The sequence below is a fragment of the Triticum aestivum genome, chromosome 5A, assembly GCF_018294505.1.
Source record: "Triticum aestivum cultivar Chinese Spring chromosome 5A, IWGSC CS RefSeq v2.1, whole genome shotgun sequence".
NCBI lineage: Eukaryota > Viridiplantae > Streptophyta > Magnoliopsida > Poales > Poaceae > Triticum > Triticum aestivum.
In genome coordinates this window covers 690,873,359-690,893,997 of record NC_057806.1, presented here as the reverse complement: position 1 = coordinate 690,893,997, position 20,639 = coordinate 690,873,359, and the positions used below count along the sequence as shown (strand labels likewise).

The following is a 20,639-nucleotide window of genomic DNA, read 5'->3' as shown; positions in this document are numbered from 1 at the left end:
TTGCCAAAGGGGGAGAAAAATGTATAGATCATAGGCTTCGAGAGAGAGTGTGTTGCTTTTCTCTCTTGCTTTATTTGGTGGTTTTTCAAACTTGTTTGCTTTTGAGTGCTTGAGATACTACGTCATTATTTGTGAGACATTGATGATCATGTGCTTGATCATAAGCTACACTTAATGCTTGCTTAATGCTATTATCTTATCTATCTTATGTGATCTTTCACTATTCTTGGTGATGAGTGCATGTATTTCATTCTTATCATTTTAAGCGCTCCACCAAGATGTATGTGACATGGAAGAGTAACCCATGACTCTGACTCCTTGTGCATTTGCAGTCCAAAGCAAATTTTAAATATGCACAAATTTAGGGGGAGCTCTTACTTATCACATACTTCTCAAAGCGACGATATATTTCATGCTTATTATCATTTGTCGAAGCTTTGATCTATATGTTGTCATCAATTACCAAAAAGGGGGAGATTGAAAGTGCAACTATCCCTAGGTGGTTTTGGTAATTCATAACAACATATAGCTCATTGAGCTAATGCTATTCCAAGATGATTATTTCAGGAAAGCTCAATGATTGGCATGGCATGGATGTGAAAGTGGAACCCTCAAAATGCTAAGGAAAAAGGATTGGCTCAAGCTCAAAAGCTCAAGACTCTTCATTTTATATTTTAGTGATCCAAGATCACACTGAGTCTTTAGGAAAAGCCAATACTATCAAGGAGGGATGAGGTGTTGCTTAATGAGCCTCTTGCTTCATGTGCTTAGTGATATGCTCCAAAAACCCTCAACTACTTTCCCATATCCACATTTGACCTAAACCCTAAGCCAAACTCGGTCCTACCGATTCCTCCTATCCGGCGCCACCGAGTTTCACTTGTCATTAGCCACTGCCAAACCCTAGCAATTCGGTTCTACCGATAGGGATCTCGGTCTCACCGAGATGGGATTGCAAACTCTCTGTTTCCCTTTCGTAACTTTTCGGTCTCACCAAAAGAGCGAATCAGTCCCACCGAGATTGCAATGTAAATTTAGTGTTTCCCTTTGTAACTTTTCGGTCTCACCGAAAGAGCAAATCGGTCCCACCGAGTTTGCCTGACCAACTCTCTGGTTAGCTAATTACCAAATTCGGTCTCACCGAGTTTGTGTAATCGGTCTCACCGAGATTACGTTATGCCCAAACCCTAACCATATCGGTCCTACCGAGTTGCATGACAGTCCCACCGAAAATCTCTAACGGTCACTAGGTTTACATTTTCAGTCCGACCGAGTTTGTTGATTCGGTCCCACCGAGATTGGAAAACTGTGTGTAATGGTTGGATTTTGTGTGGAGGCTATATATATCCCTGCACCTCCTCTTCATTCGAAGAGAGAGCCATCAGAACACATACACCATTCCAACTCGTATGTTCTGAGAGAGAACCACCTACTCATGTGTTGAGACCAAGATATTCCATTCCTACCATATGAATCTTGATCTCTAGCCTTCTCAAGTTGCTTTCCACTCAAATCTTCTTTCCACCAAATCCATCCTATGAGAGAGAGTTGAGTGTTGGGGAGACTATCATTTGAAGCACAAGAGCAAGGAGTTCATTACCTACACACCATTTGTTACTTCTTGGAGAGTGGTGTCTCCTAGATTGGCTAGGTGTCACTTGGGAGCCTCCGACAAGATTGTGGAGTTGAACCAAGGAGTTTGTAAGGGCAAGGAGATCGCCTACTTCGTGAAGATCTACCGCTAGTGAGGCAAGTCCTGTGTGGGCGATGGCCATGGTGGGATAGACAAGGTTGCTTCTTCGTGGACCCTTTGTGCGTGGTTGCTTCTTCGTGGACCCTTCGTGGGTGGAGCCCTGTGTGGACTCGCGCAACCATTACCCTTTGTGGGTGGAGCCCTGTGTGGACTCTCGCAACCATTACCATTTGTGGGTTGAAGTCTCCATCAACGTGGATGTAGGATAGCACCACCTATCCGAACCACGGGAAAAACATCCGTGTCTCATATTGCGTTTGAATTCTCAAAACCCTTCCCTTTACATTCTTGCAAGTTGCATGCTTTACTTTCCGCTGCCAATATACTCTTTGCATGCTTGCTTGAATTATGTGATGATTGCTTGACTTGTCCTAAAATAGCTAAAATCTGCCAAGAACTAAAATTGGGAAAAGGTTAAGCTTTTATTTGGTCAAGTAGTCTAATCACCCCCCTCTAGACATACTTTCGATCCTACAATACCTTTATAGTCACCCAGTTACGTTGTGACATTTGGTACACCCAAAGCACTCCTACGGTATCCGGGAGTTACACGATCTCATGGTCTAAGGAAAAGATACTTGACATTGGAAAACTCTAGCAAACGAACTATACGATCTTGTGCTATGTTTAGGATTGGGTCTTGTCCATCACATCATTCTCCTAATGATGTGATCTCGTTATCAATGACATCCAATGTCCATAGTCAGGAAACCATGACTATCTGTTGATCAACGAGCTAGTCAACTAGAGGCTTACTAGGGACATGTTGGTGTCTAAGTATTCACACATGTATTACGATTTCCGGATAACACAATTATAGCATGAATAAAAGACAATTATCATGAACAAGGAAATATAATAATAATCCTTTTATTATTGCCTCTAGGGCATATTTCCAACACATCCGTCATGGCGGATTCGCCGCATTGGTTCTAGACCCAATTATTGATGGATTTCACCTCACTAGAGTCCTTATGGACGGCGACAGCAGCCTGAACCTGCTTTATCAGGATACAGTGCGGAAAATGGGCATCGATCCCTCGAGGATTAAACCCACCAGAACGACCTTTAAAGGCGTCATACCAGGTGTAGAAGCCAACTGTACAGGCTCAGTTACACTTGAAGTGGTCTTCGGATCTCCGGATAATTTCCGAAGCGAGGAGTTAATCTTCGACATAGTCCCATTCCGCAGTGGCTATCACGCATTGCTCGGGCGAACCGCATTTGCCAATTTCAATGCGGTGCCGCACTAACGCATACCTCAAGCTCAAGATGCCAGGCCCTCGAGGCGTCATCGCGGTCAATGGAAACACCGAACGCTCTCTCCGAACGGAGGAGCATACGGCGGCTATCGCAGTGGAAGTACAAAGCAGCCTCTCAAGGCAATTCTCCAGTCCGTCCATTAAACATCCGGACACCGTCAAGCGCGCCCGGAGTAACCTACAACAAGACCGCCTGGCACATTCCGAGCAAGCGTAGCAATGCGGCCCCAACCCCAGCCCTCGCGAACTTGCGAAACCAGTGTTGCGCATACATAACTATGCTCTAGAAATACCATGGGCACAGGGGGAGGGGAACCATCACGGCACGCCCGAAACGCGGCTTAAACCGCACTAGGGGCTGCCGATTTCTTAATTTTCTCTTATTTCCAGGACTCCATTCTTCGAAAGGCTTGTCCGGCAGTACAATTGCCGCAGAAACGATACAACCAGGGAAGCAGAAAGCTACACCGCACTACAGAACTCTAAGGTGGTCTCTATAACGAGCAGATACCTATTTCTCATAACATTCCGCAGCTCGCCCCTGGAAAGGACATATTTGATAGTCCCATCTTTTGCTTATCGCACTATTTGTATCATTCTGCTTTGATCGCAGTTTTTTTTAATAAACAATGCATAGCTTCCGTCTATTATTGCATTACCTCTTTTTTATGAATATATGTTCATTAATGACATGTTGCACCCGTACACTTTGGTACGGCCAATACGCCAGGGGCTTAAGTACCCCACAACATGGTGTGAGAAGTCCGAACACTTTCACAAGTGCGGCACCCCGAACTTATAGCATTATATGCATCGGCTCCGAATCATGTCTTGGGTCAATAGTTGGGTTTTCCTGGCTCCTATGTTTTGGTACCTTATGTTCCGTCATATCGGCTAAGGTAGCACTAGGAGAACTACTGCGATTGTGCCCCAGTTGAGCTAGGCTAAGCACCTCAGTAAAGAAAGCTAAAACTGACCGTCATGATGAGGCGAGAGCTGGTCGCTGTTCGAGAGGTTTTCAAGTCCCTAAAGACTTATGCCGCTTAGAGCGAGGAGTCGGCTTTGTCCGGCCTAGGCGTGGATAGCGCCCCAAACTTGGTCTTCCGAACACTAGGGGCTTCGCCGAAATTTAAAATTATAGAATTCTATGGCTAAGTGAGAGTGTTCAAGCATTATATTCTGATTGCCTTGTTCGTTGTGTTGAGCACCTCCCTCGAAGGACCCAAGAATGGGAAAAAGAGCGCTCATGTTTATCCCGAACACCCCAGCACTTGTGCCATGGGGGCAGAAGCCGACGACTCGGCATCTCTCAACTTTGATAAACGGCCGCACAGAAGGTAATATTTTAAATTCAAAAAGCATTGCTTAGCGCACATGAATAAGTTTTCAGCGCACAGGACAAAACAAGCGAGTTCACTGAAAAATTACATGCATGGAACATTCATCCGCCACAAGGTGGGCACCCTTCAGAACGCCCTCATAATACATCTCGGGCTTGCGATGCTCCTTGCCCGGCGGTGGCCCGTCCTTCACAAGCTTCTCAGCATCCAGCTTGCCCAAGTGCACCTTCGCACGGGCAAGCGCCCTACGGGCAAGTGCCCTACGGGCACCCTCGATGCATACGGAGCGCTTGATGACTTCGAGCCTTGGACAGGCCTCCACCAGCCGCCTCACCAGCCCGAAGTAGCTCCCAGGCATGGCCTCTCCAGGCCACAGCCGGACTATGAGGTGGCATGGGGGACTGTTGATTTTCCTAATAAAGGTGGTTGTTCTAGGGCTCTCCTCGCATCAAGATGGTGTTCTTCTTGTTGCTCGCCCTCATTGATTTGGCTGCAGACGAGTTCCCGATGGCTCCACCGGTGATCTCTATTGGGCGCCTGATACCTGTAGATTGCTAGATCGGGCAGGATACGGTTGTGCGAACCCATATTTCTGGCTATGCGGCTTTAGGAGGGAGTGACGCGAAGCTTCGCTGTCTGTTGCCATCATGGGACATGTCGGTGTTTCGATTTCCATGATGAAGATAGTGGCCGAGAATGTCATGGCAACTGAGTTGTGAGGTCTCATAATGACAGACTGTGTCTTCGAGGGGTGAGGACTTTTCTTGGTGTTTCTTGACTTGTAGCAGCGGCATCGGTAAGCGGAGGCGGCAACACAGGAGGAGTACATAGTCTAATCTTTCAGGGTGAAAATCCAAGGTATGACCTTAAGTGGTTGTGCCTGGCAACGGCCTTGTTGAAAGCATTGTTTTAAGAGCGCGGACTTTTGCTCAGGGTGTGTGACGCCCTTGATTCAATCATACACAAATCATACACGCAAATGTGTACGATCAAGATCAAGGACTCACGGGGAGATATCACAACACAACTCTAGACACAAATCAAAATAATACAAGCTTTATATTACAAGCCAGGGGCCTCGAGGGCTCGAATACATAAGCTCGAATACACAAGAGTCAGCGGAAGCAACAATATCTGAGTACAGACATAAGTTAGACAAGATTGCCTTAAGAAGGCTAGCACAAAAGCAACAACGATCGAAAAGGCAAGGCCTCCTGCCTGGGAGCCTCCTAACTACTCCTAGTCGTCTGCGGTCTTCATGTAGTAGTAGGCATCCTCCGGGTAGTAGTAGTCATCAGTGGTGTTGTCTGGCTCCTGGGATCTGTCATCTGGTCGCAACAATCGGGTATGGGGGAAACAGAAGTAGCAAAGCAACCGTGAGTACTCATCCAAAGTACTCGCAAGACTTACATCAGATCTAAACTAAGTATGCATCTGTATCAAAGGAAATGGGCTGTATCTGTGGACTAAACTGCAGAATGCCAGAAGAGAAGGGGAAAGCCTAGCCTATCAAAGACTAGCATCTTTTGGAAACCACCATCTTGCAGCAACAGGAGGGAGTAGAGTAGCATAAAGTAAAGTAGTAGAAGTATTATCAACCTCGGCCAGAGATCCTTTCTTGACTCCCTGTGAGAAACAATCCCAGAGCCATACTATCCAAGTGTCATCACAATCCAAATTCTCATCACCATCCAGTTATCATCACAAGTATCAAGTTCTAGTTGTATCGATCGGGATACAACTCCAAGTGTCCGTTATCGTAGGACAGGCTATCGATAGATGTTTTCTTCCCTGCAGGGGTGCACCAACTTACCCACCACGCTCGATTAACTCCGGCTGGACACACTTTCCTGGGTCATGCCCGGCCTCGGCCAAACAATATGCCGCAACCCGACCTAGGCTTAATAGAGAGGCCAGCACGCCGGACTAAACCTATGCCCCCAGGGGTCATGGGCCATCTCCCCGGGAACTCCTGCACGTTGCGTGGGCGGCCGGTGAGCAGACCTAGCTACCTCCTTCAGCAAGGCAGGTGCTTACGCAGTCCAACCCGGCGCGCGCCACTCAGTCGCTGACGTCTATTAAGCTTCGGCTGATGCATACGACGCAGAACGCCCATACTATGCCCACGTGATGGTTAGTGCTATCAGGCCAGAGGCCCCTCGGATCAAATATCCAAATCGTAGTGGATTAGGAACGCGCGGTAATAAGCAGAGACTCACGAAAGATGTGACCCCGTTGCCCCGTCGAGTACTTGCGGCAAGGGCTAAGAATGCCCGGCCACGCCTCGTAAGTATCTCGCGGTCACCTTCCAGGTCAACCCGACTCCACATCACTCGCAATTAAGCTCGCGCGGGTACCACTCAGGGCCGACCCGTCTTTAATAACATGGCTCAGTGCAAAGTCATAGTAACCATAGTAACTGTGTGTCTAACACCAAGGGGAAAACCCGAGGAATCACCCCCGATGAATTCCACTAGATGTAATCATCAAGGTGAACATAAGAGGAATCACCCCCGAGGTTCACACTTGAGGGGTTGCACGACAGAGTCGTATTGGAAGTGGTTAAGGAGGAAATCACCCTCGATGACCACGACCGAATGACTACACTACAGGGTTAACATCAGAAGTGCTGTAGAGGTCTCGCCCTCGGTACTCGATAGTAACCCAGTAGTGTCGAGCAACTAAGGGGAAAGTGATGTGCGGTGCCAGGGCCTGGTCTTCGATCCCGTTGATCGGGTCTTCAATGATGAAGCAGGGGCAACAAGGACAAGGTGGGGGTCACTAATGGATCACTAACCAACCTATACTAAGCAGTTTAGGATAAACATGTAAGGTATAAAAGCAGGTAACAACAACAGGCTATGCATCGGAGTAGGATCATACAGAAAGCAGTAGTAGTTTTAATGCAAGCATGAGAGGGAAAGAAATAGGCAATATCGGAATGCTCAAAGGGGGATTTGCTTGCCTGGTTGCTCTGGCAAGGAGGGGTCATCGTCGACGTAGGCGATCACAGGGGCGGCATCGGTCTCGGGGTCTACCGGAGAGAAGAGGGGGAAGAAACAGTAAATACAGAGCAAACAATGCATCACAAGGCATAACATGACGATAGGCAGAGCTAGGGTTGCCCTAACGTAGTACTACACGTTGCAGACGGAGGGGATAAACATCCGAGGATGAATTCCCAATGTTAGTTGGATTCCGGACAGAGGAAAAGAGGGTGAATGTTCCATGTTTAGAATGCTAGGGGCATGTGACAGTTGAATTGACCACGTATTCGGATTCGTTGGATTTTTCTGAGCAACTTTCATGTAGAAAACATTTTCATCGGAGTTACGGATTATTTTCTATGATTTTTCAAATATTAAAGCAATATTCTGGAATTATTAAATTAATAGAAAAGAGGAAAAGATGTCATCATGACATCACTGTGACGTCAGCAGTCAACAGGACGGCTGACCAGGTCAAACTGACCAATGGGTCCCACATGTCAGCGACTGTGGCACTAGCAGTGGATTAAAATGACTAACAGTACTAGTTAGAGGTGTGGGCCCCATTAGTCAGTGACTATTTAGTTTAAGTAATTATTTTTATTTATAAAAACATTTAATTAGCCTAATTAACAGAGGGGCCAACATGTCAATGACTCTACGTACCTAGTCAGCACAGTTGACCACGGTCAACGTGGTCAACTGGGGCCAGGGGGCCCACGGGCAGTGACCCAGGGGTGGGGCCCACCTAGCCACATCGGCGGCGGGCGGCGGCTCAACGCCGGTGACCTTCAGACACGGCAGAGGCACGGGACGGCGTCGGGTTTCGTCTACAGGCGGTCATTTCACGCGCGAGAGGGCACATTCGAACGAGCGGAGCTAGCCGCGTCAAACCGTGGTGGTTATGTGGCCAGAGGTGGCCGGAAATGAGGCCGGCGATGAGCTACGGTGGCGGCGCGTATGGGACCTCGACGGAAACAGCGCTACGGAGCTCGGCGGAGCGCGTGCGCGTGTTCATTGTGCTCCTGGGGACACCAGGAGCACGGTGTTGTGCTCAGGCGAGCGTGACAGCGGCTATGGCGATGGCCACGAGCTCATCGGCGGCGAGGTGTTCGGGGGCGGAAAAAGCGGCGGCTGCGGCTATGTGGAGAAGCCGGAGAGAGGGGTAGGCGACACGGCTGCTCACCGTGAGCCTGTAGGTGTGCGTTAGCGGGCTCGGGGAGGACCAACGGCGGCGAATCGGCGCCGGAGACAAAGACAGCCGCAGGAGGAAGAAGGGGTCGTCGGGCTCGCAGTGGTGGCTCCCATCTCGCTCCGGTTGGTGCAGAGGGTGTAGCCGAGGACGGCGCGTCTCGTGGACGTGCTGGCGAGGCGCGGGGTGGCCGGTGGCCGCGGCAACGACGGAGGACGGCGGCGACCGCGTCGGTCTCCTCTCCAAAACGAAGTAGAGGGAGAGGTGGATCTAGGGGAGGAGAGGTGCAAGTGGGGGGAAGAGGGGTACGAGGCGACAGGGAGGGAGGGGATCCTTATCCCTTCTTCGGCGAGGCGCGTGGCGACGAGCGGGTTCGATGGCGACCGCTCGCGCGAGTCGGTCGAACAGGAGGAAGGGGAAGATGACAGGGGAGGGTGAGTGGGCCGGCTGGCGTGGGCCGACGGCCAGCTGGGCCGTTTGGCCCAGTGGGGCAGGGGCTTTCTCTCTCTCCCTTGCCTTTTCCCTTTTCTTTTTTTCTTTTTGTTTCTTTTATTTGCTTTGTTTTGCATTTTTCTTTCAGTACTAAATTGAGTTTTGTTTTCAACAAAACTTGGCACATAAAACTAACACAATACCTTGAGATGGAACAAAAAGTTTGGGGGCAAAATGAGTTGCCTAAAAAAATTTAGAAATTGAAAAGGCCAATTTAAATGCTGCTGGAGAACTGAATTAATTCCCATGGGCATTTTGGGAATTCAGAAGAGGTTGGTTCCAACAAGACAATTACTCAGTGATTATTTTGCCACACTTTGGACATTTTAGTTTTCATGTTTGGCAAATTTGAATTTTTTACTTTGAATTAGAGTTTGAACATGAACGGTGATTTGGATCAAGTGAGGATTAGCAACAGTAATGTGATGACATGGCACCATCAACAGGGGATTACTGTAGCATGACACTGGGGGTGTTACAGGGTGAAAACCTGAGATATATGATAGGGCAGCGACAACACTTGGGCACTGTTTCCTTCTTGGAAGCATCGCTTCTGGAGAATTTGGACTCCCGGTGCTGCCTTCCCGATGGTTTGTTTTGCAGCTACATGGTTTTGATCACCATAGCGAGATCTTTTGTTTTCTTCTTCTTCTTTGTAGGGCTTTGTGCATCCGTAATGTCTATAGAATATTTCATTATTGCAGAGTCTGGGTGTAACCGGTATCTTTGCAATATTAATATATTCCCTTTGGCGAAAATGGAGATCATCCTGCGACCTAACTAAGAGGTCTCCAAGTGAGCTATAGTGCTGAGCTATAGTGCTGCCCTATGTGTTTAGGTGGGGCAATTCAGTTTTTGAGAAGAAGAGAAGAAGAAAAATAACGGGCTAGCTCGAGCCCGTCGTGACCATCTTTCATGGGATTTTTGAAAGAAAAGAAAACAAAATTAATGTGTGCCTGCCAATTTCTATTAATAAGACATGTTTACAAACATGAGCAAGTTTAGATACATCAAAACAAGAAATTATCAGTTGTCCACGCTCTTTCCCTATAGTAAATGAACGAATAAGTATACTCATGCTCTCATCGCATCATATGTATGATATGTGCGGCTAGCTGGTTTATTCTTCTTCTTGAGCCAAAAGGAACTATTTAAGGTGGCCGGTAGAAGTTCATATCTTCATCTCCTTCATATTCTTCACTTGGTCTCATAGGAGGTGTCGAGCTTCCAGCCCTTGGGGATGACGTCCTCGGCGACGGTCTTGGTGCCGCCCTCGGTGGTGTAGCGGACGGTGAAGGGTCCGATGATCTTGTCGGGGATGTCGATCCTCCACACAGCTCCCCACGACTCCTTGAACTCGATCCACTTATCCTTGCCCTTCTGCTTGATGTCCACGGCCACCATGTCGTCGTCGCCTTGGAGGAGCTTGATCACCAACGCCAGGTAGTTAGGGTTGGAGCCCTTCTCCACGTGGAAGTTCACCTTGGTGCTCGCCGGGTACATTTATTTTCAAATAGGCGATGAACATTTTCAAAATACATTTCTCTAAAAAATTATTCAAATACAGGTTACCATTTTCTAATACAAGTTGAATATTTTTTTCAATAAACCAAAATATTTTCTAAGAACATTGTATAAACAATTTTCAATTAAATGTTTCAAACATTTTTTAATAAATATTAAAAAAATACATGTTTAACATTTTTTAATGGCACCAAACGAATAACATGATTTTGTTTACATTGCATAATTTCAAATAAATGTTTCAAACATTTTTAGTAAGTGTTATATAAACTAAAATACATGTTGAACATTTTTCCAATGGCACCAAGTACTTTTTGAAATTACATGAATACTGTTTTTACATTGTATTAACATTTTTATGAATGGCATCAAACATATATTTTCATACACCTGAACACTCTGTTTGAATTTCAGAAACACGTATTTTGAATGGCACAAATTTCTTTTAAAAATAATATGAGATCATTTTTATATTGCTTAAACATGAAAATATCACGCATATATTTTGTCAAAGGCGTGAATTGTTATTGAATCTCACGGACATTTCTTTGAAGGGTTCGAACATACTTTAAAAGTTGTTTTTATCATTTTTTTAGATTGCACGAGCATTTCTGAAATTTGGGAAGAACACTTTTCAAAAGTGAAGTAATTATTTGAATGTTTTTGCAAACTTGGGAATTTTTTTGGATTTGATTTCAAACTTGCAGGCATTTTTTGAATTGAAACACATTTTCTAGATTCTTGAAGATTTTATCAATTTCTTTTTTTAATCCTAAATTGTCTTAATTAAGAAAAAAAGAAAAGAGAAAGAAAAAGGAAAAGGAAAAGAAAAAATATGGGCGCCCGCGGGATACATGGGGGATGCACGATAGAGATCATCGAACTCCCAGGAGGGAAACCCTAGAGCCGCCGCCTCCCTCTCCTCCGCCCCTGACCCACCCCCGCTGCCGCCGAAGGATGCCGCTAGTCAAAGGCCACACGGCTGACAATGGTGGCAGGCTCTCATCCCTGAGCACGACTGGTAGCGGCGGGGGCCTCCTCCTTCTCGCGTGGCTGGATCTCCGGCTGGAGTTTCGTGGCGGCCTTGGACGGTGCAGCTCGTATGGCGAAGTTCGACACTGGGGCGGCGGCCTCGGGCTTCTTCAACGACCTGGGTGACCCTTGTGGCCTTATGTCGCTTGAAGCTATGTCGGTATTTCCCCAAAGAGGAAGGGATGATGCAACACAGCGGCGGTAGGTATTTCCCTCGAATATGAAACCAATGTTATTGAACCAGTAGGAGAACCAAGCAACACAACATAAACAGCCCCTACACACAAATAACAACCACTCGCAACACGACGTGCTAAAGGGGTTGTCAATCCCTTTCGGGTAATGGCGCCAGAAATGGCATGTGGACGGGAAAAAGTTGTAAATATTGATAGATCAAATGCCAAATAAAATAAATTGCAGCAAGATATTTTGGATTTTTGGTTTAATAGATCTGAAAATGAAAACAAATAAAAAGTAGAACGCGAAGGCAAATATATGAGAAACAAGACCCGGGGGCCGTAGGTTACACCAGTGGCTTCTCTCGAGAAAAATAGCAAACGGTGGGTAAAAAAATTACTGTTGGGCAATTGATAGAACCTCAAATAATTATGACGATATCCAGGCAATGATCATTGCATAGGCATCACGTCCAAGATTAGTAGACCAACTCCTGCCTGCATCTACTACTATTACTCCACACATTGACTGCTATCCAGCATGCATCTAGTGTATTAAGTTCATGGAAAAACAGAGTAATGTAATAAGAACGATGACATGATGTAGACGAGATACGTTTATCTATGGCGGTAGACATAGATCCCATCTTTTTATCCTTAGTAGCAATGATACATACGTGTCGGTTCCCTTTCTTTCACTGGGATCAAGCACCGTAAGATCGAACCCACTACCGGGAACCTCTTCCCGTTGTAAGATAAATAGATCAAGTTGGCCAGACAAAACCCAAATATCGGAGAAGAAATACGAGGCTATAAGAGATCATGCATAAAAGAGATCAAAGAAACTCAAATACTTTCATGGATATAGAAAGATAGATTTGATCATAAACTCAAAGTTCATCGGTCCCAACAAACACACCGCAAAAGAGTTACATCATATGGATCTCCAAGAGACCATTGTATTGAGAATCAAGAGAGAGAGAGAGAGAGAGAGAGATGAAGTCATCTACCTAGTAACTATGGACCCTAAGGTCTACAAGGAACTACTCACGCAACTCCGAGAGGCACCAATGGAAGTGGTGAACCCCCTCCGTGATGGTGTCTAGATTGGATCTGGTGGTTCTGGACTCTACGGTGGATGGATGAATATTTCGTTGACTCCCCTAGGGTTCTGGGATTTTGGGGGTATTTATAGAGCAAAGAGGCGGTCTGGGGGCACCCGAGGTGGGCACAACCCACCAGGGCGCGCCTGGGCCTCCTGGCGCGCCCTGGTGGGTTTTCCCCTCCTCAAGACTCCCCCAGGTGCAACCAGGGCCCACTATCTTCCATCTGGTCGATAAAAAATCTCTGTAAAGTTTCGTGGCATTTGGACTCCGTTTGATATTGATTTTCTGCGATGTAAAAAACATGGAAAAAACAGCAACTGGCACTTGGCACTATGTCGATAGGTGAGTACCAAAAATTGATATAAAATGATTATAAAACATCCAGGATTGATAATAAAACAGCATGGAACAATAAAAAATTATAGATACATTGGAGACGTATCAGCATCCCCAAGCTTAACTCCTACTCGTCCTCGAGTTGGTAAGTGATAAAAACAGAATTTTTGATGTGGAGTGTTGTTCATCATGTCATATCATATTGTTTTATTTATAGCATGGACAATTGGACTTTTATGTGATTCAAAGCAATAGTCTAGTTTTGACATAATAATTTAGATACTCAAGCATATCAACAAGCAACCATGTCTTTCAAGATATCAATGCTAAAATAAGTTATCCCTAGCCCATCATTCTCAAACATTGATCTATTCATGAAACACACTCGAATATTAACTACACCCAATACTTAAGCATGATCATATTGCCTCCTAGTTGGTGCTTTTATAAGAGAAGATGGAGACTCAGAATAAAAATTGCATAAAGTAAAAGAAAGGCCATTCGCAGAGGGAAGTAGGGATTTGTAGAGGTGCCAGAGCTCAAAGCGAAATTTTTTGAGATAAAAACATTCTTGGAGGTGTATCCATCCCACCAACGAAAACGACTTAGAGTTCTCAATACTTTCCATGCATAGATATATCATAGGCGGTTCCCAGACATAAAATAAAGTTTATTCCTTTTTCCACCATAACTTTCACTTTCCATGGCTAACCATATCCACGGGTGCCCTCCATACCAACACTTTCCAAGGAATTTATTATTTGACAACATAAAGTAAATTCATTTATTTTTGCGTTTTGGGACTGGGCATCCCTATTACCTTTGCCTTACTCTCGTGCAATGACAAGTGAATAAACACTCATCTTGAGAATAACACATCTAGCATGGAAAATATTAGCCACCCCTCAACGCTCCGCGAGCGAAACAAACACACAAAAGAGAAGTTTATTTTGAGAATTAGCGATGGCACATGCAAATTTGCTTAGAATGGCAAAAGAATACCGCATATAGGTAGATATAGTGGACTCATTTGGCAGAACTAGTTTAAAGGATTTTGGATGCACAAGTAAAGGTCATACTTAGTGCAAAATGAAGGCTAGCAAAAGATTGGGAAGCGACCAACCAAGAAACGAATCATCTCATAAGCAAGCATTAAGCATAATTAACACTGAATAATGCACCACAAGTAGGATATAATTTTCATTGCATGATTATTGACTTTCGTGCATGCATAGGGAATCACAAACCTTAACACCAATATTCCTACTAAAGCATAATTACTCATCAATATGACTCACATATCACATCATCATATCTCAAAACTATTACTAAGAATCAAGTTTATTTTGTCCAAAGATCTTCATGACATTTTTTTTCTTTATCCTTCTTGGATTCTATCACTTTGGGACTAATTTTCATGTGTTGCTTTTCGTAAGCTCAAACAAATATAAGTGAAGATCATGAGCATAACAAATTTTCTTTCTCTAAAAATAATTTAAGTGTAGCAAGAGAGAATTTATTCAAAATTTTACTAACTCTAAAATAAATCTAAGTGAAGCAAGAGAGCATTTATTCAAAAAATAACAAAGCACACCGTGCTCAAAAAGATATAAGTGAAGCACTAGAGCAAGTCCTAGCTCATAAAAGATTTAAGTGAAGCATAGAGAGCAATTCTAACAAGTCATGAAATAATTTTGGCTCTCTCAAATAGGTGTGTCCAAAAAGGATTGATGACTTAAAACACAAAATAAAACAAGCAAAGACACATATCATACAAGACGCTCCAAGAAAAACACATATCATGTGACAAATAAAAATATAGTCTCGAGTAAAATACCGATAGTTGTTGGAAGAAAGCGGGGATGCCACTCAGGGCCATCCCCAAGCTTAGTTGGTTGCTCATTCTTGGATAATAGCTTGGGATTCCGGGGCATCCCCAAGCTTAGACTCTTACATCCTTCCTTCATCCATCGTAAGATAACCCAAAACTTGAAAACTTCAATCACACAAAACTCAACAAAGCCTTCGTGAGATCCGTTAGTATAAGAATAATAAATCACTACTATAAGTGTTGTATCAAACCAATTCATATTTTGTTATTGTATAATATCTACTGTATTACAACTTTTATATGGCAAAAACTCATCAAATAAAACCATAGAGCCATCAAAATAAGCACACAACACAAAGAAAACAGAATCTGTCAAAACAGAACAGTCTGTAGCAATCTGACTATTTTGAATACTTTTGTAACTCAAAAAACTTTGAAAAATTAGGATGACCTGAGAAATTTGTATACTGATCTACTGCAAGTGGAATGGGTATTTTATCTCTCTCTGGTAAAAGATAAAATTAATTTAGTGAGCGCAAAAGTTTCTGGTTTTTCAGCAAGATCAAACAACTATTGCCCAAGAAGATCCTAAAGGCTTTACTTGGCACAAACACTAATTAAAACATAAAAACACAATTATAACAGTAGCATAATTGTGCTAACACTCAAAAACAGGAAGCAAAAAAGCAAAAATAAATTTTATTCATTGGGTTGCCTCCCAACAAGCGCTATAGTTTTACGCCCTTAGCTAGGCATAAAGCAAGGATCTAAGTTTTGCATCTTTGGTTCGAGATCCATAAGATGCCCTCATGATTGATTCATAAGGTGGCTTAATTCTAGTTCTAGTAAAGTGTTCCATGCCCTTCCTCAAAGGAAATTGGAACTTAATATTGCCTTCTTTCATATCAATCACGGCACCGATAGTGCGTAAAAATGGTCTACCAAGAATAATTGGACAAGACGGATTGCAATCAATATCAAGAGCAATAAAATCTATGGGCACATAATTCCTATTTGCAAGAATAAGAACGTCATTAATCCTTCCCATGGGCTTTTTAATAGTAGAATCCGCCAAGTGCAAATTCAAGGAACATTCTTCAAGATTGGTAATACCAAGCACATCACATAAAGATTTTGGAATTGTAGAAACACTAGCACCCAAGTCACACAAAGCAAAACACTCATAATTTTTAACCTTGACTTTGATAGTAGGTTCCCACTCGTCATGCGATTTTCTAGGAATTGAAACTTCTAATTGCAATTTTTCTTCAAAAGCTTTTATCATATCATCAACAATATGTTTAGTAAAAGCTTTGTGTTGTTCAGAAGCATGGGGTGAATTTATCATGGATTGCAACAAATAAATACAATCAATCAATGAGCAACTATCATAATTAAAGTCTTTGTAATCCAAAAGAGTGGGCACATCACTAGCTAAAGTTTTGACCTCTCCAAACCAACTTTCATCATTTTTCTCAACAAGATTTTCACCCTCTGAAATATTGGGACGCCTTCTACCTAAAGTTGACTCTTCTTCAGTCCCTTTTTCATCATTCTTAAATTTAATAAACAAAGAATCAATAGAAGAAACACCAAACATTTTAAGATCTTCATCATTTTTGCAAGAATAATCACTAGAAAAAGCTTTTTCTAAAAATTCTCTTCTAGCTCTAAGCATAGCGGTTCTTTTCTTACATTTATCCATATAAACATAAAGAGCTTTAATTGATTCATCTACTTTAGGCACAAAACTTTTCATCTCAAGATTTTCCACATCATGAGCAATTCTATCAACACTTCTAGACAAATCATCAATCTTATTCAGCTTTTCTTCTATGGAATTATTGAAAACTTTTTGTGTGTTGATAAATTCTTTAATATTATTCTCAAGATCAGAGGTGTTCCTATTATTATTATAAGATTGATTTCCATAGGAATTACCATAATTAATAGAGGAATTACTAGGGAAAGGCCTAGGATTAAAATTACCTCTATAAGCATTGTTGTTGAAATTATTGCGAGAAATAAAATTCACATCAATGGCATCACTATTTTTCTCAATCAAAGTAGACAAAGGCATATCATTAAGATCAATAGGAGCACTTCTACTAGCAACCAATTTCACAAGAGCATCAAATTTCTCACTCAAAGAAGAAATTTCTTCAACCGAATTAACTTTCTTACTAGTAGGAGCCCTTTCGGTGTGCTATTGCGAATAATTTGCCATGATATTGTCAAGCAATTTGGTGGCTTCACACAAAGTAATTTCCATAAAAGTACCACCCGTGACGGAATCTAAAAGATTACGAGAAACAAAATTCAACCCGCATAAAAAATTTGTATGATCATCCAAAGATTTATCCCATGAGTTGGGCAATTCCTTAGCATCATTTTCATCCTTTCACAAGATTGTGCAACATGCTCATGTTCAAGTTGCTTGAAATTCATGATCTGGGTTCTAAGGGAAATAATTTTTGCGGGAGGAAAATACTTAGTGATAAAAGCATCTTTGCACTTATTCCAAGAATCGATACTATTGCGAGGCAAAGAAGAGAACCAATTTTTTACAGAATCATGGAAAGAAAACGGAAATAATTTCATCTTGACCACATCATTGTCCACATATTTTTTATTTTACATATCGCATAATACCACGAAGGTATTAAGATGGGACGCGGCATCCTCATTAGGAGTACCGGAAAATTGGTCTTTCATAACAAGATTCAGCAAAGTAGTATTAATATCACAAGTCTCCGCACTAGCGGTGGGAGGAGCAAGTGGAGTGCCAATAAAATCATTGTTGTTGGTATTTAAGAAATCACATAACTTGGTGTTCTCTTGAGTCATGATGACCACACAACAAGATTGCACTCAAAAATAGATCCGGCAAAAAAACGACGAACGGAAAAGAGAGGCGAATAAAACAACAATTTTTTGTGAAGTGGGGGAGAGGAAAATGAGAGGCAAATGGCAAATAATGTAAATTGTGAGGAGATGATATTTGTGATTAGGAACCTGGTTAGGATGAAGATCCTCCCCGGCAACGGCGCCAGAAATTCCTTTTGGTGTCGCTTGAAGTTACGTCAGTATTTCCCCAAAGAGGAAGGGATGATGCAGCACAGCGGCGGTAGGTATTTCCCTCATATATGAAATCAAGGTTATCGAACCAGTAGGAGAACCAAGCAACACAACATAAATAGCCCCTGCAGACAAATAACAACCACTCGCAACCCGGCGTGTTAAAGGTGTTGTCAATTCCTTTCGGGTAACGGCGCCAAAAATGGCACGTGGACGGGAAGAAGTTGTAAATATTGACAGACCAAACGCCAAATAACATAAATTGCAGCAAGGTATTTTTGGGTTTTTGGTTTAATAGATCTGAAAATAAAAGCAAATAAAAAGTAGATCGCAAAGGCAAATATATGAGAAAGAAGACCCGGGGGCCGTAGGTTTCACTAGTGGCTTCTCTCAAGAAAAATAGCAAATGGTGGGTAAACATATTACTATTGGGTAATCGATAGAACCTCAAATAATTATGATGATATCCAGGCAATGATCATTACATAGGCATCACGTCCAAGATTAGTAGACCGACTCCTGCCTGCATCTACTACTATTACTCCACACATTGACCACTATCCGGCATGCATCTAGTGTATTAAGTTCATGGAAAAAACAGAGTAATGCAATAAGAACGATGACATGATGTAGACGAGATCTGTTTATCTATATGGCGGTAGATATAGATCCCATCTTTTTATCCTTAGTAGCAACGATACATACGTGCCAGTTCCCTTTCTGTCACTGGGATCAAGCACCGTAAGACCGAACCCACTACCGGTCACCTCTTCTCATTGCAAGATAAATAGATCAAGTTGGCCAGACAAAACCCAAATATCAGAGAAGAAATACGAGGCTATAAGAGATCACACATAAAAGAGATCAAAGAAACTCAAATACTTTCATGAATATAAATAGATAGATCTGATCATAAACTCAAACTTCATCAATCCCAACAAACACACCGCAAAAGAGTTACATCATATGGATCTCCAAGAGACCATTGTATTGAGAATCAAGAGAGAGAGATGAAACCATCTAGCTTCTAACTATGGACCCGAAGGTCTACAAGGAACTACTCACGCATCATCAGAGAGGCACCAATGGAAGTGGTGAACCCCTCTGTGATGGTGTCTAGATTAGATCTGGTGGGTCTGGACTCTGCGGCGGCTGGATGAATATTTCATCGACTCCCCTAGGGTTCTATGATTTTGGGGGTATTTATAGAGCAAAGAGGTGGTCCGGGGAGCATCCGAGGTGGCGCACCCTGCTGGGTTGTCCCCTCCTCGGGACTCCCACCCAGGTACAACTAGGGCCCAATATCTTCCATCTGGTCCATAAAAAATCTCCGTAAAGTTTCATGGCATTTGGACTCCGTTTGATATTGATTTTCTGCGATGTAAAAAACATGGAAAAAACAACAACTGGCACTTGGCACTATGTCAATAGGTTAGTACCAAAAAATGATATAAAATGATTATAAAACATCCAAGATTCATAATAAAACAGCATGGAACAACCAAAAATTATAGATACGTTGGAGACGTATCATGGCCGCGTGGGCGGCATGGCGCCTAAGGGATCTCGGTGCTACTCAGCACCTCATCTACGCGTGGTGCGGGTGGTGGCAACGATGCCCGTTGAGTTCTCCGGCCTGCTGATCAGGAGCCGGTGGGTGATGGCGTGGGGGGCTGTCGATTTTCCTAATAAATGTGGTGGTTCTAGGGTTCTCCTCGCGTCAAGACGGTGTTCCGCTTGTTGCCCGCCCTCATTCATCCGGCGGGTGACAGTGTGACGCCCCCGATTTGACCGTACACTAATCATACACGCAAACGTGTATGATCAAGATCAAGGACTCACGGGAAGATATCACAACACAACTCTACAAATAAAATAAGTCATACAAGCATCATATTACAAGCCAAGGGCCTCGAGGGCTCGAATACAAGAGCTCGATCATAGACGAGTCAGCGGAAGCAACAATATCTGAGTACATACATAAGTTAAACAAGTTTTCCTTAAGAAGGCTAGCATAAACTGGGATACAGATCGAAAGAGGCGCAGGTCTCCTGCCTGGGATCCTCCTAAACTACTCCTGGTCGTTGTCAGCGGGCTGCACATAGTAGTAGGCACCAACCGAGCAGTAGTAGTCGTCATCGACGGTGGCGTCTGGCTCCTGGGCTCCAAACGTCTGGTCGCAGCAATCGGGTATAGAGAGGGGGGAAAGACAGAGCAAAGCAACCGCGAGTACTCATCCAAAGTACTCGCAACTAAGGAGCTACACTACATATGTATGCATTGGTATCAAATGGAATAAGGGTATCATATGTGGACTGAACTGCAGAATGCCGGAATAAGAGGGGGATAGCTAGTCCTATCAAAGACTACGCTTCTGGTAACCTCCATCTTGCAGCAGGGGAAGAGAGTAGATGGTAAGTTCACCAAGTAGCATCGCATAGCATAATCCTAACCGATGATCCTCCCTTCATCGCCCTATGAGAGAGCGATCACCGGTTGCATCTGGCACTTGGAAGGGTGTGTTTTATTA

The 20,639-nt window shown here is 43.6% G+C and overlaps 1 protein-coding gene across 1 annotated transcript; it reads right to left on the bottom strand.

Moving 5' to 3' along the window:
- Positions 1–10,223: 10,223 nt before the first annotated feature.
- LOC123101813 (pollen allergen Phl p 1-like) lies at positions 10,224–10,529 on the bottom strand. Its single transcript, XM_044523094.1, has one exon. The coding sequence runs from the start codon at positions 10,527–10,529 to the stop codon at positions 10,224–10,226; it is 306 nt and encodes a 101-aa protein (XP_044379029.1).
- Positions 10,530–20,639: the final 10,110 nt, after the last annotated feature.

Excerpts from the sequence above, each read along its gene's own strand:
- LOC123101813 (XM_044523094.1), bottom strand. The coding sequence starts at position 10,529 with ATGTACCCGGCGAGCACCAAGGTGAACTTCCACGTGGAGAAGGGCTCC.